The 21456-nt window shown below is 47.6% G+C and overlaps 2 protein-coding genes and 2 long non-coding RNA genes across 6 annotated transcripts in view; 3 read left to right on the top strand and 1 right to left on the bottom strand.

Annotated features, from left to right (window-relative positions):
* Window positions 1–16682, top strand: part of slc4a11 (solute carrier family 4 member 11) — a 46939-nt gene extending 30257 nt beyond the window's left edge. For both annotated transcript variants that reach the window (XM_057058394.1, XM_057058395.1), the window contains 13 exons: window positions 541–750; window positions 2812–2896; window positions 4178–4303; window positions 4507–4620; window positions 5473–5605; window positions 6119–6192; window positions 8318–8546; window positions 8959–9065; window positions 10142–10307; window positions 11326–11499; window positions 12546–12741; window positions 13332–13501; window positions 14019–16682. In XM_057058394.1, the coding sequence (XP_056914374.1) occupies window positions 541–750; window positions 2812–2896; window positions 4178–4303; window positions 4507–4620; window positions 5473–5605; window positions 6119–6192; window positions 8318–8546; window positions 8959–9065; window positions 10142–10307; window positions 11326–11499; window positions 12546–12741; window positions 13332–13501; window positions 14019–14085 (1851 nt within the window). In that variant the 3' untranslated portion in view covers window positions 14086–16682. The remainder of the gene's footprint in view (window positions 1–540; window positions 751–2811; window positions 2897–4177; window positions 4304–4506; window positions 4621–5472; window positions 5606–6118; window positions 6193–8317; window positions 8547–8958; window positions 9066–10141; window positions 10308–11325; window positions 11500–12545; window positions 12742–13331; window positions 13502–14018) is intronic.
* Window positions 16389–18364, bottom strand: LOC130539800 (uncharacterized). Its single transcript, XR_008954223.1, has 2 exons — window positions 18036–18364; window positions 16389–17577 (listed from the first exon to the last, which is right to left on the bottom strand). It is a non-coding gene; the product is annotated as an uncharacterized LOC130539800 (long non-coding RNA).
* rpia (ribose 5-phosphate isomerase A (ribose 5-phosphate epimerase)) lies at window positions 17267–19603 on the top strand. 2 transcript variants are annotated; one of them, XR_008954221.1, is made up of 9 exons: window positions 17267–17536; window positions 18072–18132; window positions 18228–18283; window positions 18411–18535; window positions 18616–18684; window positions 18763–18904; window positions 19027–19126; window positions 19209–19463; window positions 19501–19594. XR_008954221.1 is itself a non-coding variant. In XM_057058403.1 (8 exons), the coding sequence occupies exons 1-8, from the start codon at window positions 17363–17365 to the stop codon at window positions 19304–19306; spliced, it is 825 nt and encodes a 274-aa protein (XP_056914383.1). In that variant the 5' UTR covers window positions 17267–17362; the 3' UTR covers window positions 19307–19603. The 2 variants fall into 2 exon arrangements, 1 of the variants encoding a protein (XP_056914383.1); XM_057058403.1 differs by having other exon boundaries at window positions 19209–19603.
* Window positions 19604–19614: 11 nt separating this feature from the next.
* LOC130539799 (uncharacterized) lies at window positions 19615–21374 on the top strand. The gene is made up of 2 exons (XR_008954222.1): window positions 19615–20902; window positions 21143–21374. It is a non-coding gene; the product is annotated as an uncharacterized LOC130539799 (long non-coding RNA).
* The last annotated feature ends 82 nt before the right edge of the window (window positions 21375–21456 follow it).

Raw genomic sequence — 21456 nt, forward strand, 5'->3', positions numbered from 1 at the left:
TTCAGTCAGGATCGTCAGCTTCTCCTCCACACTTCATCCGTCCAGCGGCGGGTCATCGGGTGATGCTGCAAAGATGAAATCAAGTCAGCCAAACTAAGAAAAAACAGACAGGTCGTCACAAACCTGCGAATAAAAGCCGACTAACTGCTGAAATTAGCCCCACGAAGACCCAGTTTCAGAGCTAGGACGGAGCGTGTCATTGTTAGCAGCGGGTCAACGGTGGTTTTCCTGTATCTCGGCTGGAAGCTGCTGTCCAGGTGAGACTGGAAACTGCTGAAGGTTGTCTGATCTGGACCTTCACGCTGCGTCCCAACCTTGAGACTAAAGACTAATGAATTTGTTCCTTCGCCGCTGTTGGAAAGCAGAACATCTTTTTTGTCAACGCCAATCTTCATTTCCCAACATGAGAACTATTTTAATTTCAAACAAAGTGGTATTTGGGTCGGCGAAGCGCCCAACACTGGCATTTCCTCCCCCTGGTATCAGTTTTCCTTCATTAAGTCACTTTAATGCTGAATTTAATGCTTTGTTACCCTCCAGAAAAGCACCAAGACGGCGATGGAGCTGGGCCGGACCTTCGCCACGCTCTTCTCTGATATCTCCTTCAGGCAGAAGCTGCTGGAGACAAAGACACAGGAGGAGTTTAAGGAGGCTCTGGTGTTCCAGAGGCACCAGCTGACGGCAACCAACCAGCAGCCCACCGCCCTGGGGAAGGAGGAGACCGACCCCCGCAGTCACAAACCTCTCAAGGTGGGCCCCCCCCGACTGTTCTGTTAGAGCCGAAGGGTTATGTGTGATTGTCTCGAGAAGCTCCGATTGTCTGCCTCAGTCCTCAGGTGGGACTTCAGGTGTGTTCCACCCCCCCTCACCCCCCTCCCCCTTCCCGTCTGACACTTTTCACCAGCTCATTCGTTTCTGTGCAGGAATAAATCTGCACATTGATTTACACATCTCAACCTTTTGATTATTCGCTTCCATTTCACCCCCACCTCCCCCACCACCTCCTCCTCCTCCCCCCCACCACCTCCTCCTTCCCCACCTCCCCCACACCTCGCTCCCCCACTATGCTCGGCAGGCTGCAGTCTTCCATCTTTTCTCTCCCCCTAATCAATCAGTATCAACTCCTGCCAGGCCCCCTCAGTCGGTTAAGGACCCTGCATCTCTCACACTCCTGTCAGAGCTCTCCATCCTTTACACACACACACACACACACACACACACCGCACGCACACACACACACACGGACCAGGAGGCCTCTATTTGGTGGCCAGTGGCCAACATTTTGTATGAATGTTGTGGTTGACAGGCCAGGTGTGTGTGTGTGTGTGTGTGTGTGTGTGTGTGTGTCTTTATTGCAGAGGATTTTGTGAGGTGTTTATCCCTGGGCTTGTAAGGCTCAGTGCCACTCAGTGAAAGAGGGATGGATGAAGAACAATAGAAAGCAACAGAAACAGAGGGAGAAACAGGAAACAGTGACATCAAAGGGAGGGAAATCATGAAAGGACATCCGCCATTTCTGATTCCATCTACATTCACATCAAAATACATGAAAACACTTAGAATCAAGCCAAATGTAGACTTTTTTCCTGCTAGAGCAAACAGGTTGATGCTAATCTTTCTGAGCCAATAACACACACACACACACACACACACACACACACACACACACACAATGATCAATGCCTCCAGGATATCCCACATATTTTGGTGGTTTTTCAGGTTTGATGATAGATTTATTTCCTACTTAAGGTGACATGTTGAAAAGATTTGGCTCTTGTTTGGTTTCAAATAAACTGCAGAATTCTGTGAAAAAATAAAACTTACAAACAAGAGATTCAAAGCAAATCTTGAAACGGTAAATCCTCAAGCACAAACTCATAACATATTGGTGGACGTCTGCTAATTAAAAGGTTCAGTCACAAGACGGCTTTTATTGAATTTTTGCTATAGAAAATTAAAATGATTTTCAACATCCACAGTTCAACACGTGGTCACATGTCTGCCAGGATATGCTTAATTATGTAGTTGTGCGTTAAATTAAACACTGGCTTAATGGATAATTTACCCAATAACTCCATAACGTAATACAAAAGCTCATCTTGTTGGAGAAAAAAAGCCTGTTGAATCGTCATTTTTGAGTCTAAAAATACAGCAAATCTTCCATCCTTGCTGCCATCCCTCCCTCATTTTTCATCCTTCTATTTATTAAATGCACGTCTAAGTGCAGTCCCGCTGATCTGCTTACTGTGTGTATAGATTAGAGATGCAATTGGAGCTCTTCGAGGAAAATCTTTTTCAATTTGATGAATTAAATCCACTTTCACAAAGCCTGCTGTGTCTCTGAATCATTAAATGGGAAGTTTTTAACCTTAATGTGCCGGACAGGACGGAGAACATACAAGTTCAGGCAGCATTTCTAGGAGGAATGCCAACATTTAATTGCTTAAAAGATTAAATGAACTGATCAACAAAAAAACCCGCCAACCTCCATATTGTTAAAATCTGGTTTAGAGTTTAGTTGAAGGATGAGTGATTTCCTGGAATTTGGTTCTTAATTTGTGAAAAACCGGGGAAAAAATGCTTTAAAAATGTAAAGTCAAGTTAATTAAACATAAAAAATTACAGCCTAATATCAAATTTCAGCTCCTGTGTTTTCGATAAAGTTAATTAAAAATAGATTGTCGGTGAAATATGCTCCTGTTGTTACCGCCTTGTCCTGTAGAGGGCGCACCAGCACATGTGCGACCCTGTTCTGCTGCAGGGGCCGTATCCCCCCCGCTGAAAATCTCACCTTTTCCCTTCTGTCTGCAGTGCAAAGATTTCTTCAAGGCCGGCCGGGGGATTTACGAGGACCTGTGCCGCCGGCTGCCTTTCTACCCCTCTGACTTCACAGATGGTACGCTCCACGGCGACTTGAAGCTGAATCATCCACCTTATTATGCCACAGCAGGGGGCCACTGACAGTTCCTCATTTGTCTGTCACCTTCAGCCTCAGTTCCATCGGTGCAGCATCTGCGCCACTCCTAGGGCGGCCTCCCCTTAAAACCACAGTCTCTCACCTCTCCGTAGTTTCCCGGATTTCCCTTGTTGGGAACGTGTAGTTTAACAGATTGGTGGTTTTATCAACGACTAAGATTGTTATCATGAGTAAAATGTCTAAATATAGAGCATTAGGAATATTTCATGTTTTAAAAAAATAACTGTTAACACTCGCTGCCATTGGAATGTCTCACATTTTGCATTAAATATCGCCCCCTAGTGGTGGACCTCAGTATTGGTACAAGCCCCTCCTATCCATTTAACAAATATGCTAATAATAGTGTCCAGGGATGGTTTGTATCTTCGTATGTGATAATTTGTCAGTTTAATTAAATGTATTCAACTGTTGCTGCACATATCTGCACCACCACTAGTTGGCAGCCTTCACAGCCCCAAAATTAGGAGGAAGTCTGACAGACAACTGACAACAGTCTGTCTTGTTTTGACGAGTCATTTCTATAACAGATGTTGCACAAATCTTTTTTTAAAAAGTTTTTATTCTTGGGGACCTTGTTAAGTCAGCGTCCTCCCGCTGCTGCACATCAGCTTCTTCTGCTTCAAAAACTCAGCAGAGCTGTCGTCTTTCCTCCAGGTTATTTTTCCTTTTTGGGACAGGAAAAGGAATTCATGTGAGTTTCAAGAAAACCCCTGATTGTTTCAGAGGGATTAGAGTAACCTAATGAGAGCTTTAGAACAGATGCGGTTAACCTTGATTTGTAAAATAGAGCAGCATCAAGTGCTTCTGCCCTCCCGCTGGAGCCTCCTCGCTGCCTGCTCCCTTTCAGTCTTCTCTCCTTTGCTAATATCTCGACACTCGCTGAGCTGTAACCAAATCAAGACATTTCAGTCTCGTGAACGTCATCGGATAACGATCATCTGATGAAGGTCACAAGACCGAAATCACTCTGATCACATTAGAGCCCAATTAGAGTGTTTTATTCCAAAACCAGTTATCCATCATCTGGATAAAAGAGATCAGTCTCCCCACAAAATGATGGATGGATCCAAACTTTCTGAAATTACTTTTAGATTTTGAAGAGCGCGAGCCCCCCGGGACGGTTTCAGCGCGCCGTGTGACGGGGAGCAGAGAACCTGGGGCTGTTTCCAGATCAAAGTGTGACTGTTCTGTCCCCGTCAGGTATCGTTGGCAGTAATAAAACCCTGCTGAAGTACATGACCACGGCCATCTTCCTCTACATCGCCATCCTCCTCCCCGCCATCGCTTTCGGTTCCCTGAATGACGAGAGCACGCGTGGCGAGATCGGTAAGAGAGAACAAACGTTAAACATTCAAACTAGAAGGCTGAAGTATCTTGGCAGAGCTCCAGTTTGGGGCCGGCAGAGGTCATGTGATTTAGGGTCCTGCAAGGACATTTGTTAAGAAGGGACACGGCACAATAACGTTCCTGGTCTGGACGTTAATGAGAGCGCCCTCCTGAGTTTCCCCTGCGTGCGTCCTCTCTTCCAGATGTCCGGAAGACCATCATCGGTCAGAGCATTGGGGGGGTCATCTACTCGCTATTCGCCGGCTCTCCTCTGGTCATCCCTTTGACCACCGCCCCTCTGGCCATCTTCATCAGCGGTACGTGTCTCCCCCTTGGCAGCGGCGCCCCGTCTGCCCCACCTTCACCGCTGTCGGAGCGTTTGAGCGCACGTTCGCCCCAAATCTGTGTTCCTGGTGCAGCCCGGCAGGAAAAGCTTGTGTTTTTCAGTAATGAAGAAAACAGCTTTGTTTGTGCCTGGCTCCTGTTACGCAACAGTCGCTCTCAGCAGAGACGTGCACCAACACGTGCACACCAAACTTTAGATTCACTTCAGACACAACGGCAGCGTTCTGTGTGCAGGACGTTAAACGATCCCGATGTTCTGGCGGTGGAGGTTGGGGCGTCGGCGGGGACGCCGGTGCCACGCTGTAGTTTCAGAACCGGGCTCACGCTGGAGCCATCTTTGAAGTAAATGGGTTAGATCTGTGCTTAGCACGTCCTCGTGGGGGTAATTACACCACGTTTCCAGCAGCCCGTCTGAGCAGAACAATGGGCTGTTTGTGCAGATGCAAATCATCTCTGATCTGTTTAAAATTACAGCTGAACTGGGACGGTTTGGGTTTATGCTCTTCTTTTTATCTTTAAATAAAGTGTGTGTGTGTTTATCAGGACAAAAAGCTGATCAATGCTGTTTGTTATTAACCCAGTTTGCTTTTGTGTATCGATTGAATTAACATTGATCGGTCTTTGTCGGTTTGTTTGCTCATCGTGTTAAAAGTCCCAAGCAGACTTAATTGGATTCTGATGGAACTTGAAAAAGACTTTTCTAGAATCTGAAGTTTTCCTGACAAACCTGACAAAACCCTAGACGTTCCTCTGGTGGGGACTCGCGTCATCAGTGGTGGTTTCATAATGCTGGTGTGTGTTGTTGTGCACGTCCAACATCGCAGTGATCCGAGGAATCTGCGACGACTATAACCTGGACTTTCCAGCCTTCTACGCCTGCATCGGTCTGTGGAACTGCCTGTTCCTCATCCTGGGAGGGATCTTCAATGTCAGCCTGCTCATGAAGCTCTTCAAAAGGTATTTCTCATTAACGCAGGTCACTTCAACACGTCTGAGTGGCTCCGTGCTACTGAACGGGATGATTATCCCGCTTTGTCCTCATCTCTTCCTCTGTGGGGCTGCTGGGAAATTAGCCTGAATAAAAGCCATTTGGATCCAAACTGGCCGGGTCCAGTCAGGGAGCGCGTGGTAGCTGACAACACTTCATCGTCCACAGCGTGGTTCCTAATGCACACAATTGATTTTGGATCTGTGGAAATGGGTTTGAAGGAACCGGTCTGATGCGCAGAATAAAACAGGAATGTGCAGCCAACATGATGAGGATGCTTTTGATGAGCATTTTATTCAGGAACTGGGCCAACACGAGGTCACCACCCAACAAAACATCAGCCACACGGGACAAACCTGCCTTTGAAAATTACCCGTCAGCGTTTTCATCTCTATAAACTGAGAATCCAGTCAAACCTTTATTTGTAAATCATATTTAAAAAGATGTTTTCAACAGCTGAATGAATGTTTGATGCTCTCCAGGTCAACAGAGGAGGTCATCGCCTTGTTCATCTCCATCGCCTTTGTGGTGGACGCGGTGAAAGGCACAATCAAAAGTAAGATGCTTCCTCATCTGCATCACCGATTACACCTCACCATCACTGATTACACCACCTCACCCTCACTGATTACACCACCTCACCATCACTGATTACACCCCCTCACCCTCACTGATTACACCACCTCACCATCACTGATTACACCCCCTCACCTCACTGATTACACCACCTCACCATCACTGATTACACCTCACCATCACTGATTACACCCCCTCACCCTCACTGATTACACCACCTCACCATCATTGATTACAACACCTCACCATCACTGATTACACCTCACCATCACTGATTACACCACCTCACCATCACTGATTATTACACCACCTCACCATCACTGATTACACCACCTCACCATCACTGATTACACCACCTCACCATCACTGATTACACCACCTCACCATCACCATTACACCACCTCACCATCACCGATTACACCACCTCACCATCACTGATTACACCACCTCACCCTCACTGATTACAACACCTCACCATCACTGATTACACCACCTCACCATCACTGATTACACCACCTCACCATCACTGATTACACCACCTCACCATCACTGATTACCACCTCACCATCACTGATTACACCACCTCACCCTCACTGATTACAACCTCACCATCACTGATTACACCACCTCACCATCACTGATTACACCACCTCACCATCACTGATTACACCTCACCATCACTGATTACACCACCTCACCATCACTGATTACACCTCACCATCACTGATTAAACCACCTCACCATCACTGATTACACCTCACCATCACTGATTACACCACCTCACCATCACTGATTACACCACCTCACCATCACTGATTACACCACCTCACCATCACTGATTACACCTCACCATCACTGATTACACCTCACCATCACTGATTACACACCTCACCATCACCGATTACACCACCTCACCATCACTGATTACACCACCTCACCATCAAATATTTCAAGTCCGTGCAGACAAACACTAAAGTCGTCTCAGTGTTTAAATGGATTAAAGTGTCAGTAATTAATTCCCCCCTCGACTGAAGAACCCCCTCTTGTGGTAAGAGCTCTCATCCTGACGTCGGCAGTGTTGGGATCACAATAATCAAAACAATCTTGTGAATTTTCTATAAATTTGAGCAGTTGTCATAGTAACCGTGAGCCTTATGTGGAGTATTTATTAAATCTGATAGTTGCTCGGCTCGGTCAGCTAAGCTGAGGGGGATATTATCTTATGTAGCCCCTAATTAATCAGCTCAGCCGTCAGGCCTGCAGCTATATTCCACTAACTCTGTCTGTTATTCATCCTTTGTTACTGTGTCATAAATATTCCACCAAACTTTATATCTAAGTAATGAGCAAGTGGCAGCAGGAAGCAGTTCATTTCCCAGTGCAGCGTCGCTTCTGTTTGGAAATGCCAGTGTCGTTATTACCCTCATCCAAAATCTGCCACCGCGCCACAGATGTCTGTCCGCTCTCACGTGCTAACTTCCTTTTGGTTCCGTGACAGATATGTCAGACTCAGCTTTCTGGGTCAAACTGGTCCCAAACTGGTCTCCATTCCAGCTCGGAATTTCAGAATATGTGTTAATCGGACTTTAAATTGGCTTCAGACAAGAATCGTGATTTCCTTCACTAAATTTTCGCCAGGTGTGTGTGTGTGTGTGTGTGTGTGTGTGTGTGTGTGTGTGTGTGTGTGTGTGTGTGTGATGTCACCTTTATGAGCCTCTCTGCTCCAGCATCTCTTCCGTTGGTGTTTTACTGTCGTCTCTGCTCACTGTAGCATGAACACAAGGAGCTTTAAGCTGCTGTATGAGTTACAAATTCATCTGCAGGATTTTTGGATTAAACCGGCAACAGAGCCAATATTTTTGTTCTTCATCCTGTTTGTTCAGTTGTAAACTGAAGTGATGAGCAGCAGAGTAGCGTGTCGTCGTTCTCATCTCCACTAAGAGAGAACAGGGTGTTTTTTCAGGTATTCGGTATCAAACTTGCGTTTCAGATCGTATTTATTATTCATGGACAAGATCTCCAGAAGAAAAAACATGTTTTATTTAAAAAAACACTGTGCTTCTCTGCCAGGTTTCTGTTCCTGATCATCACGTTTGTATTTTCAGTCTTCGACAAGTATTACCACCCCCCGACGCTGGCCAACGGCAGCTACGACTACTTCCCTCAGAGCAAGTTGCTGCTGACGGGAAACAAGAGCGAGGCGGCGGGTGGCCTGGCGCTCGGCATCCTGCCGGAGTCCTTCATCCACTGCACCCGCGAGCGGCCCCTCCTCTGCCTGCTGCTGATGCTCGGGACGTTATGGATGGGCTACACCCTCTACCAATTCAAGAGGAGGTAATGTGCAGCACCGCCGCAGCTCTGCAGCACTCTGAAGATAGATCACCAGAGGAGCTTAAATCCCATTTGGGGGGGAATGTTGGGCCCGTTTGGACCAAATCTGCTGAGTCGTTCTTCAGGAGTGACACAGCTGGGAGGAAAGAGCTCCTTTTTCCTGTCAAAGCTTCTGCTCCAGCCTGTGATTTAATAAGCATTAATATTCCACTTCTGATTGCTCCCAGTAATCAAATCAGCCTCAAATCCGGATTCAATTGTGTACGCGGAGGGCGGACAGAGCTGCTTAAGTGGTGTCGGGATTGCAGCCTTTGTCCTTGTCTTGTGCACACTAATTGTATTCCTGTATTATTGGTCTCTCCCCACTTAAAACCACCTCTCTCTCCCTCTCTCCATGTCTCTCTCTCTCTCTTAGTCCGTTCCTGCACGCTAAAGTCAGGGAGGTGCTGTCAGACTGCGCCCTGCCCATCTCAGTGCTGCTCTTCTCCTTCATCGGCTCCTACCTGTTCAGCGACATTGAACGTCAGTACCACTCGCGGCTTCGCCCATAAACTGTAAACAAGTGTAAAAGCGTGCGTGCACGTGGGTCTTTTCTGCTGCTGTGTGAGTGCAAAGTCCAGAATTCTGCACACCCACGCTGAAACTCAGAGGTTTGTCAATATGAGCTTCGTGTGGATGATCAATTTTATCGACGGGGGGCTTAAACTTGACCTGCAGATGAAGGTGGTGAGGGAAACGTAGGAGAATATCAGCTGCCAATTTCAACATTTAGGCAGCAGCTTCCAGAGAAACAACTGTCAGGTTCGGTTCAGAAATTCTCCTTTTGCATCAGTATTCATGCAGCAGGATCTCAGTCAAGTCGCAGCTCCGGCTAATTCCTAATGTTGTTGCAATTAGGGACAAACTGCAGCAACGTGGTTGAATGCATTTAAGATGCTTGTTGATCAGCTTTCTAATGGAAACGGGCCTCAGGAGAGGCGTCTCAGACTCACGTGGTTGACATGGAACCGCAGGAAAAGCTGCCGCAGCGGTTGTTGTGTTGTGACGGGGTTATTTACGCTTTAGCTCCCGACAGGTTAGGAATTACAGCCGATGCTTCCAGGACAGCCAGGTCTCCCTTATTTGTTGTGTTTAATTAAAGCACCCCGGGGAGCCTGGCCTTCCATCCTCTGCTGTTGGCATCAGTTCGAAGCTCCGTTCATCACTGGCGGAGCAGCAGCTGCTCTCCAGAGGTCGGCACAGAAAAGCAGAGGAGCCAAACCCTCCGTGAATTTACATTTAAGTGCTCGGCCAATTTTCCCTTCGTTCGCAGACAATAAGTCATAAGATAATAGAGCCGTTTTTGCATTGTCATTTCTGCTAAATTTAACCGAAGGCGCTTAATTCTGCGGAAAACATGAAATATTCAGTGTCTGAAAAAACACCAAGGTATAAAAAAAAGAGAACGTTTGAGCGATAGAAAGACAGATTATATTTCAAACAAATATAATTCCGGCGCCGTCTGATTCTGCTTCACTAAATCACCGTCTCGTTTTGGGCCCAAATGTCTGAAAAGTTGAAACAAAGTCAAACCTAAACTTTTGTGTTTGTGCCCACAGTTCCAGTCTTCAAAGTTCACGACCGACCCACCTTCAACGTGGCTCCGTTTGAGCGCCTGTCGGCCCTGAACATCCTCAGCGCCATGGGCCTGGGCTTCCTGCTGGCCCTCCTCATCTTCATCGACCAGAACATCGTTGTCTCGCTGACCAACGCGCCAGAAAACAGGCCAGTCTCCTCTCACGTAACACAAATGAAGCCCAGAGATCTGCTGGTTAACTGGGCTGGAAACTGCACGTTTGGGCCGCCTTCCCAGCCAGAACTGGTCCTCAGGATCGTTGCAATAATGGAAAAGTGATGGTGCCACACGGTTGAACCTCAGTATATTCATTCAACTGAGATGGAGTTAAGGCGGCAGACGGCGTGCGAGCACTCGCTGCCCGCTGGGCCGGTTTCAGCGGCGCCTCAGAGGAGCCTTTGATCACTGCGGCTTCTGAAGCTTGATCGTCAGATTCAAATCATCTGTATTTCGTCAGATATCATAATAATAATAATAGCTTAGGTTTGCTGGACTGGTGTGAATCACCAGTGTGAGCTGATCCCAGCGTGCTCGCTCGCGCGTGTGTGTGTGTGTGTGTGTGTTGCTCTTTAAAATCAGGTTATCCTGCAGGTAGCGTGAGGCCTTTTATCAGGGAATCCTCCCCTTCCTGTCAGCTGTCATCTGTTCGCAGCTCCTCCTGCTCTCCGTGGGGTTCCGACCCTCTTCTGGAACGCTCCCAACGCAGGCTGAGAGCAGGCAGAACAGTCGCTCCGCTGACGTGACGCTGCGGCAGCACACACACACACACACACACACACGTGTGTGTGGCAGTGATCCCTCACTAATGATGTGTGGCGCTTTACAGGTCGCAGCCGTCCTTTTGATGAGAAGTTAGCCAAATGTCAGGCCAGGCCTATGATGTCATCATCAGTGACATATTGATTTCATGCTTTACATCCTATGGAAGCACGAGACAACACACACATCCTGCACGTGGATTTTTCCATGTGTGTGTGTCGGATGGAAGGAAAATATTTGAGAGTTTGTTCAGTTTGTGTTAAGAGCAGCACTAACCTGAGGAGAGCGCTGCCCTTTGAGTGTGTGAGTGCACCCTCTGATACGCGCTGCTCGGTGTGTGTGTGTGAGTGTGTGTGTGAGTGAGTGTGTGTTGCTGTGATTTATAGTGCTGCTCTTGTTGCTCCTCAGGCTGCTGAAGGGCACGGCGTATCACTGGGACCTGATGCTCTCCGGTCTCATTAACATACTGATGTCGGTGCTGGGGTTGCCCTGGATGCACGCCGCCTTCCCTCACTCCACCCTTCACGTGCGCCAGCTGGCTTTTGTGGAGCAGCGCGTGGAGGGGGGGCACCTTTATGAGACGTGAGTAAGCCACCCTCGCTGCCGCGGCTCGTTGGGAGCTGAATTAAAGGTCTTTTTCAGAGCGCGTGCTGGGCGTAATTTGGGGTTCTTTGATTGCACGATTAGCGCGCGAGGTGTTATTTTCGCTCTGGGAGGGAGGGGTGAAGGGTTATTTCAGACACGAGATGATTGAGTTCGATGCTTTGGACATGAGCGTAAACTTTGTGATCACATATTTACGATTTCTATTTAGGACTCTTCAATTTGTAGTTGCTGTAAAATCGTGCTCAAGTGCCTCAATTATTGAAACTTTCCAGAGGACTCTGCATGGAAATCCATAATAAATTAGAAACAACATTAGAAACAACATTAAAATGAGATAAATGGGAGTCCTCTTCCATTATTGATTTTACTGATGAGGCACGCTGTGTTTTATTGCAGTGTAACACAGCTGTTGTTGCATCTTACACACGTTAAACCCTCAAACTCTCCTCTGAAGTTGGGAGATCCAACCGCAATGTCCAGTACAAGACCACACACACACAACATTAGGAAGCTCTGTGTGTGTGTGTGTGTGTGTGTGTGTGTGTGTGTGTGTGTGTGACAGTCTTAAAATGGCAGCTTCCCTTTTCAACAAACCAAGATTAGAGGACAGTTTCAAGGTCACGGCCAAGGTCACACACACACACACTCACACACACACACACACACCACACACACACACACAGCAGTTGTCAAATAGCTATTTTTACAAACATCTGGTGTTGAATCGTTGTGATACTTTTTAAAAATGGATTAAAGAGATTATTTTTGAACGAGCTGATCAAAGCTGATTTATTTCTCAGCCTGTTTCTTCGTTCAGATCACGTTTTCATGCTGACGTCACCGTCCAGGACACGTTTACTCCACATTATCTCCATCTGAGCAGCTGGTTACTGCAGTTAACTTTAATATCAAGAGAATCTGTGTGAAGCTTCATCCAGTCGTACCAGGATTACAAACGGAGCTCGTTGTTTCAAGCCACCGTTTGCTCTCTGACGTCCATTTGTGCGCCTCTTCCTGCTCAGGATCGTCCAGGTGAAGGAGACCCGGCTCACGTCTCTGACCGCCAACATCTTCATCGGCGTGTCGGTGCTGCTGCTGCCCCTCCCCCTGCAGTGGATCCCCAAACCCGTCCTGTACGGCCTCTTCCTCTACATCGCCCTCACCTCCATCGACGGAAACCAGATGTGCGACCGCATGGCGCTCCTCCTCAAGGAGCAGGTGAGTGACCGTGTGTGTGTGTGTGTGTGTGTGTGTGTGTGTGAGGCGTATGTTGATGACAGGTCTCCACAGATCAAAAAAATGACCTTGCAGTTTTTTTCTGCCTTTATTTGTGGTTATTGATTCTTTCTGGACTTCAGACTCCCACTGAGCTCTTTATTGTGCTGGAACATCAGGAATCCTCCATCAGGCTGCTGCTTCGTGTCTGATTTAACCGTGCGCGTCCACGCTCCCTAACATGAGACGCCAGCGCCCCCTGATGGCAGCGGGGCGCAGTCTTTACATTTAGATCAAATACTTCCTCCAAATGAGCCGAATTTACCTCCAGTTCATCGGAAGAACCAGCAAAAATGATTTGATATGAAGGGAACCTAAATGTCTGTGAGCTTTCATGGCTGATTGTTCTCTAGAGATCAGCAGCGTGCTGGAACCCCCCTGAGAATCTCCGGGTTGTTCCTGATGTAGAAGCTGCCTGGGTGGCTGGCTGGCTCCTCTGCTCCGTTCCTTCAGAGCGGAGCTGAGGACCGTGAGGGGAGAGAACCTGGGGTAGATTGTTTTTTAATCTGTCCTGATCCTCTCACCTCCCGCAGACGTCTTATCCGCCCACCCACTACATCCGTAAAGTGCCCCAGAGAAAGATCCACTACTTCACCTTCCTGCAGATGATGCAGCTGCTGGTGCTGTGCACGTTTGGCATGTACCCCATACCGTACATGAAGATGATCTTCCCTCTGCTCATGATCCTGCTAATTCCAATCAGGTACGACTGCAGCACTCGTGCCTCACAACATGATTCCCTCGAGTGCTTTTAAAAGCGGGATGACATTCAGCGGCGTGCCGGTGAGCAATCCCGCTGACCTTAATCTGCCTCGGATGGACCCCGGCCGCAGTCGGGTCTGGTTTCTGGTCATTTTGGGTTCTTTTTAGAACGTTGGTGGGGGGGGGGCGGAGGCTGCTGGCAGCAGATGGTGGAGTTGTGCATTAAACATGATATTTGTCAATAGAGAGAATAATTCACACGCGTGGCATCAAAGAGCAGGAAAAGCTTCAATAATAGATTTGTTTTGGCTTCTAAGCATTATTAAACATTAAGCTGCTTTGCTGCCAGGGCGGGGGGGGGGGGGGGGTACAGATGTGTTTATCTTAGACGTCACCAGATCCTTTATTTGGGAGCCGACCTGCGCCGATGTTTCAGATGGAGCAGGTTGTCCAGGCGATGCGGCGTGGGCCCAGCAGGACGTGATAACGCTGCCTCACTCTTGTGCTTCTGTTGTCAGGAACAACGTGCTTCCTCACATCATTGAGGCCAAATATCTGGACATCATGGATGCCCAACACATGTAGCCGCACACGGAGACGAGTCCCGGATCCACACGGAAACAGACGCTCACAATCTAAAAAAAAAAAAGAGAGAGAGAGAGAAAGAGAAAAAGTGGAGGTTAAAAAACACCCGACATATTTTTCAATGCAAAACTGTTTGGACACGAAGACGGAGGCAGGAGCTGCGGACCGTTTTAATTTTTGTATCCGCTGAGAACACTCTCACAGGTGAAGCACTGGAAACGTGACGAAGATAACAGAACCTCTCTGGGGGAACGTTCTACTGGGAAACTAACAGAAGTACGACTGGAACGTCCCAGAACTCCCTGTGTGACCTCTGTTTGACCCCGAGCTGTGCCACATCCCTCCATACTCCCTGTTTCTGGTTCTCCCAGTCCAGTCATCAGTGAGTTCTGCTGAGGCCGGGTCGGGCCCGCGGAGGAGCAGCACCGCCTCAACCACGACTCCTTTGCGTGTTTGCGTCCATGTAAATACGCAGATTTCAGTAACGTCATCTTTTACTTGTCGTCATAGAGTGTTAAAACCTCACTGCACCTTTTAACTGCTATCCGTCCCCACTCCACGTTCACAAGCATCACTTTAGTGTCAGTGTTTGTCAGTGTGTGTGTGTGTGTGTGTGTGTGTGTGTGTGTGCGCGTGCAAAACTTAGCGTTTAAATTTAAAGTTAACATTCTCTTTTCCTGCGGCCAAATTCTCAACAAAGCAAAAATAAATGAATAAATAGTAAAATTATTTTTGTGGTGCTGCCATCTGAGACTTGATAGTTCAGATTAAAGGTTGTGTGTGAGATGTTTAATAATCTATAAAAGATGACCAATAGTGAGATATATATATATATACCCCCCCCCCCCCCCCCACGGGTTTCTACCGTAGCCCAGGACAGACAAACTTCACAGGTATCAAATTGTAGCCTGGTGCTGACTCGTCAAAGGGGCGGGGCTTCGGCGACATCCCGTTTCTGACCACTAGGTGTCGCCAAAGCCCACACAAGTTATACCAGCCTAAATTTCCACGCAGATGTTGCACGTGATCAGCAACGTGAACGCTGGCGTTGAGTATTAACGATTCTTGGGTGACGTCACGTGACGCAACCGTGGTGCATTTGGCTGCAGATCTGTGTGTTGGGAATTCCTGGTTTTCCATTCCTGGGTGAATTTTCCCGGTGTTTACGTCCCGGAGAGAACGACACATTCCGCAGTTGTAGATTTTATGTAAAGACTTAGAACGACAGCACAAGCCAAAACATCCTGTCATATCTTTATAAATATATTAGAATATATATATTGGCAATATAGAAATGTATTTTAGTTGAAATCCAGACAAAATATTTATTTATGGAGACGGCTGTTGATGAGATTTTGTTGTGGTGTTTCTCCCCCAAACCGGGAGCGAATTCTCCGTTTTGTTCATGGTCTTGTTTTTCTCTTTTGAAGTGGATTTTTCCTACATTTTGGCCTGTGTTTACACATCAGAGTCCAGCTCCATGTCAAAGACCCACACGGTTCTGGTGCGTTGAGTCCAGCAGGTCAAGGAGGAATCGTTGGGTTCAAAGATTCCGCTTCTTCCCTGTGTGAACAAGTTTTAGAATGATCCGATCTTCTTTTCTATTTAGATGTTCTGATTAGCTCATGCTTGCAGGCGTTGTCACGTGAAAATCCAGATGTCTGCAGAGATTCTTGTTACCTTCAGTCCAAAAAAAGGCCGTTTCCAGCATGACTCGCGTGGGGTTTTGATAGAATACCAACGGCGGCGTATCCCACACAGAACTACTAGTTCCTTTTCAATAAACTGAATGCAATGCTCAATATCCAGCAATACTGCGCGTGAAAACGGCTTCTAAAAGGCTGCTCTGTGCCGCCTGGCGGCGCCGCCCGGCCAGGACGGGGACGCTAACGCCCCCCCCCGGTGTAATGGCAGCTCCCTCATGCTCTTCGGTTTCAGCTTTGTTTTCCAGACGTTCATCCAGACGCGTCACAGCAAGGCGGCGAGGCATGGAAGCTGCAATGGCGGGCAGCTGTGAGGTCATGTGTACAGTTTTCAATGCCAACTTTAGTTTGTGTCAACATTCCATTAGAATCCACCCCGAGCTGGATCCACTTTGGGCTGCAGAGCTTCAGCCGCTCCTCTATGACCGTGTTGTTGTTGTTCCTCAGTATCTCCTCTACTGGCCACCTGAGCTGGGCATAGCAGCAACGTTCAGTTCCTCTGAGACGAACATTTAATGGAGAATGAAAGACCACATTCCGCCCTCTCCCACCTCCCTCCCAGTTGCATTGGTTTCAGACTGCGTACTGTGGTGTTTTGGGTTCTATTTTCTTTTCTTTTTCCTGATTTCATACCTATAGCCGACTTTTTCTATTCATGAATGTAAGACGTGTGGGGTTTTATATAGCATACTAATTTAGGTGTCAAACAGAAACTGTAATTTTTGTCTAAAAGATCAGCTATATTTGTAAGCTGTAATATGTAAAAATGAGGAAAAAATGGTTATCAATCAGAATGTGTTGGTTTACTAAAGTATATATACAGTATACTGTACACTGAAAAAGAGAGACTATCTCAGCTGTTTGCCAAATAAAAAGTAGTAGTGATGTAATGTGTGTTTGTGTGTCTGCGTGGTTGTGTTACACACTAGAATTGTGGTTGTTTAGTATAGAAATGTGCACTTACACTTTACGTGTAATGCTACGTTTGACCGCCGGGGGGCAGCCGTAGACCATCTGGTGACCAAGACAACTAATAATCCAAATGGTTTTTTTATTGATTTAGAAATTTTGGAGTGAAGAACTTGATTGATAATTGCACACATTCCATCCATGTGGGATTGACAACTTAGGGTAACATTTAAACCTGTGACTACGAGGATAAACCAACACTGGGGATGGCGCCACCCACTGGACAGCCTCATCAGTCACTACGTCTCTACGTAAACGTTGAAAAAACATATTATGGCTTGAGTTGCTTTTTACATGATCAAATCCACAGAATTTATTTACTACTGCAACAGGGGCTGCGCGTTCATGCACTTTCATCTTCAGTGTTGCGCTGCATCTGCGCAAGAACCGAAGGAAGAGTGGCAGGGTATGATCAACACCGTCATTGCTGCGCTGCATCTACGCAGGAACACAGGCGGGCCACCGCCAAACGACGTCACTGCTGCGCTGCGTTTGCGCAGGAACACACGCCTTTGAGCAAACAGTGGGCAGGTTTTTAACCGAACACCGTCCCTGCTGACTCACAGTGCGGAGGGAGTTCCTGCGGCAGGTTTGGGGGCCGGGTCATGAGATCTCAGGGGTGGATCTCTCTGTGCAGATCTCTCTGGTCCACATCCCGGAGGCGGGCTGCGGTTGTGTGCGGCTCCAAAAACGCGCGTCTCGCCAGTCGGTCCGGTCCGATCATGGCGGAGGAGGCCAAGAAACTGGCCGCTTACGCCGCCGTGGACAACCACGTCCAGGTACCGAGTTTTCATCTCATCGCTGCCGTTTTCCAACATTTCTGATAGTGTTTTTAGCTCGGACGCCACATGGTAGCAGAGTTAGCCAACTTGGTATAAATTCTAAGCAACGTGGTTTCAGGCTGTTAGATAATATTAGATAATCAGTTATCTAATTATTCCCTTCGAGAAGGTTTATCTCTGTTCTGCATGTTAGTCCGAGGATTTTGGTTAGCTAACGTGGACCCTTCTGACAAAGAATAATCATTTTAGCAACTTGCCAAAAGATAACAAATAAAATACAAATACAAATTATTTTATCTACAAATAAAATAAAATATCTCGTATTAGCAAAAGAATCCTGTAGAAATGTAACCACAGTAGAAGTGCTGGTGACTAATGTTCATATTTGCTTAGTTCATCTTAGCATTATTTTAATTAGTTTCGACGTGTTCTAAAATCAATATTTGCGGAATTTTTATTAGGATTTTATTTTTGCAGGGCTTAATTTTATCCAAACCTTGTTTCCGTTCAAATGTTCTGCGTCTTCCCCCAGAACAACCAGGCGGTCGGAGTGGGCAGCGGCTCCACCATCGTCTACGCTGTGGACAGATTAGGTGAGGGGGTCAAAGTCTGGGGTGACACGTCCATGTTCACACGCACGGCAGGTTTCAGTGTGTGTGTGTGTGTGTGTGCGTGTGTGTTGATGCAGCCGAGCGCGTTCGTCAGGAGAAGCTCAACATCGTGTGCGTCCCCACCTCCTTCCAGGTCAGACCTCAACATGACTAAAGTCCATCCTGTTGCTCAAAGAATGTAGCAACGGTTCTGATGGCGAGCTTCTGCTTGTCTGTTGTCACCCTGATGCCCCGCCCCCATCACCCCCCGCCCCCCCCAGGCTCGCCAGCTGATCCTGCAGCACGGCCTCTCGCTGTCGGACCTGGACAGGCACCCGGAGCTGGACGTGGCCATCGATGGAGCGGACGAGGTGGACGCCCGTCTCACGCTGATCAAAGGTGGCGGGTGAGCACACTTCCTGTCTGGGGGGGGGCAGGAACATGTGGAGGAGCGTCTGTGCTCACCCGTCTCTCCTCGTGCTGCAGCGGCTGCCTGACGCAGGAGAAGATCGTCGCCGGCTGTGCGAAACAGTTCGTCGTCATCGCCGACTTCAGGTTCTTTAACCTTTGACCTTTGACCCGTGGCTTTGTTCTTTCCGATGTTTCTGACGGACGACTCCTCCCCACGTTCAGGAAAGACTCGAAGGTTCTGGGTCAGCAGTGGAAGAAGGGCGTCCCCATCGAGGTCATCCCCATGGCGCACGTCCCCGTCGGCAGGACCATCGTCAGACGCTTCGGGGGCGTGGCCAACCTGCGCATGGCCGTCAGTAAAGCGGTAAGTGGGGGGGCTGTGGTGGCGCTGAGTGATGGGGGGGGGGCTGTGGTGGCGCTGAGTGATGGGGGGGGGCTCAGAGGCCAGGTGGAGGTGTTTATTGAGCGGTGGTCTGCTGCTCCCAGGGCCCCGTGGTCACCGACAACTGCAACTTCATCCTGGACTGGAAGTTCGACGGCGCTCAGGACTGGACGGAGGTGAACACGGCCATCAAGATGATCCCAGGTGAGAAACTCCTCTGATTGGCCGAGACCTCGTGAGCGCGCGGCGTCCCCCGGTGGGACACTCACCCTTCGTCCGTCCTCAGGCGTCGTGGAAACGGGGCTGTTCGTCGGCATGGCTGACCGAGCGTATTTCGGGATGGAGGACGGGAGCGTGCAGGTCCGGGATCCAACGGTGGAGTGAGGAGCGTGATGCTCCCTCCTCCTCCTCCTCCTCCTCCTCCTCCTTGGTTTCAAAGTGCCTGATTGGTGAGCTGAAGTGGCCGCTGTGGTGCGTTCAGGAGCGTCTGGTGCGTTCGGGAGCGTCTGGTGCGTTCGGGAGCGTCTGGTGCGTTCGGAGCGTCTGGTGCGTTCAGGAGCGTCTGGTGCGTTCAGGAGCGTCTGGAGATGAAGCTGCTGCTGCCTTCACTCCTCTCTGTGCCTGTTTTCACCCTCTTTAATCTCAGTTTAACTGAGGCAGCTTTCGACTCGTTAGATTTTCATCATTTACTCGTTTATTCACTTGTTCTGTTCTGGAAAGCAGCTTTTCATTTTGAAGCCTTATTGTCAGACATTTTGCTCGTCTTAGAAGCTGAAGATAATGTGATAACGCTGATATATTCTGGGATGGCGGATGTGTCTAAACTGACGTCTCTGGCCATCATTTGTGTTTCTTAATGACCAAATAACTCATGATTGATGTTATAAATGAATGTTTTCTTTGTCAACCAATACAGAACCAAACTAATGTGTTTGTGTCTCATTTCAGCTTAAATTTTATGATTAACTCTGCCGAGGAGGTCATGTGACCACCGGTGGTTCTTGCTGGGACTTTTAGCAAAACAGCTTTTAAGGGAATTTTAAGGAAAAGTGCTGGATAAATGTTGGTGATGTTGCTGATTCCAGAGGGACGTTGACCTTTGGTCATGAAGCATCCTGCTGTTGTGTAACCCCGTTGCTAAGGACGACGGGCAGCAGACACCTTTGTTCCTGCTGAGTGTGTGTGGAGACTCCAACATCTGAGCTTCAGCAGAGGAGATGGTGGCAGCAGAGGAGCGATCAGGGATGATGAGGAGCCTTTTATTTAGACGTCTCCACACCCTCCAAATCCTCCTCTTTCCCTTCTCCACATCTCCTGTGGTCAGCTGTTAAAAGACAAAGATTTGTTTTAAATTTCATTTTTAAAGGTGAAGCTTCTCAGAGGTGCCTGAAGAACCAACGTACCTGGAGCTCTTCCACTTTTTGTTTCTCCATGTTCTGGAGCATCTCCTCCAGCTCTCTCTCTCTTTTGGTCTTGGAATCCTTGTATTCTTTGATGTTGGAGATAACTTTCATGTGTCTGAGCTTTATGTAAAATCTCACTTTTTCCTTCCGAAATAAGGACTTTTATTGTCTTCTCATTTGTCCCAAACACCAGAACCTGAGAACCAGCGACCTGTGGCTTCATCTGCGGGTGTTTGTCTCCCTCTAGTGGCTGAAATATAACTGCACCTTTCTCTTTAGACGGAGCTCTGCTGCCACCTCGTGGTGACTTTTATGTACTGTTTCTATTTCGAGCGGGATCAATCAGATGTGGCGGTCGAACATGAGAATAATGGAACAGTTTAGGTTTCCCTTCGTCTGTCATAGGTGGCGCTCTTCTCGGTGTTGTCGTTGCTCTTCACATTAAATCCTCTAAATCCTTCATGCTTGACAAAAGAAACCATATTAATAAAGAAGCTGCTTTGAAGCATGAAAACACTAGAAATAAAGCTGCCAAACGACTCATGTCCTCACCTATTGTGATTTAGATAAAAAGGCAGTTCTTCCATGGTTACCAAAGCCTGCACATGTTGATAATGGGATAGAGATTAATAAATTCTGGATTCTGGAGGGAATTTCCCCCCTAGTTTGGTCAATGCCACACTGCATGTTTAAATTTTAACACTCACAACAACAGTTTTGATAGTTGTAAATGCTCGGTTTTTTTTTAACCTTTTAACGTTATATCATGTGCATTGACAAATTTTGAATAAATATAAAATATTTTAAGGGTTTAAAGACTGTAGAGCTTAATTTAGAGTCAACGAATGTCATTCAATGCTTTGAGGTCACTTTCCAGGACGTGTGCAGTACTCAGCACTGACCAGTCGGGGGCGCTAACGTGTAGTTGGAGTTTGTGCGCCGAACTGTATTCACGGGCCTTTTTAAGCCATCTATGCTGAAGCGTGTGTCGTCCCGAAACAAAACTTTGAAGAAATAAACCAGAAATAAACTCATGCTGTATTACGTCATTGCAACAAACGCGAGCCTTTTCTCCCCCTATTGAGTCGTTGGCAGATATTATGTAAGAGTTTGTTTCCTGCCTTAAACTAA

The sequence above is a fragment of the Takifugu flavidus genome, chromosome 16, assembly GCF_003711565.1.
Source record: "Takifugu flavidus isolate HTHZ2018 chromosome 16, ASM371156v2, whole genome shotgun sequence".
Lineage (NCBI taxonomy): Eukaryota > Metazoa > Chordata > Actinopteri > Tetraodontiformes > Tetraodontidae > Takifugu > Takifugu flavidus.

What these genes read in the sequence shown, in the direction of transcription:
- rpia (XM_057058403.1), top strand. Translation starts at nt 17,363, where the DNA reads ATGAGATCTCAGGGGTGGATCTCTCTGTGCAGATCTCTCTGGTCCACA. An exon ending in GCATGGCCGTCAGTAAAGCG is followed by an intron (nt 18,905 to 19,026) that starts GTAAGTGGGGGG and finishes TGCTGCTCCCAG; the next exon opens with GGCCCCGTGGTCACCGACAA. An exon ending in GGCCATCAAGATGATCCCAG is followed by an intron (nt 19,127 to 19,208) that starts GTGAGAAACTCC and finishes GTCCGTCCTCAG; the next exon opens with GCGTCGTGGAAACGGGGCTG.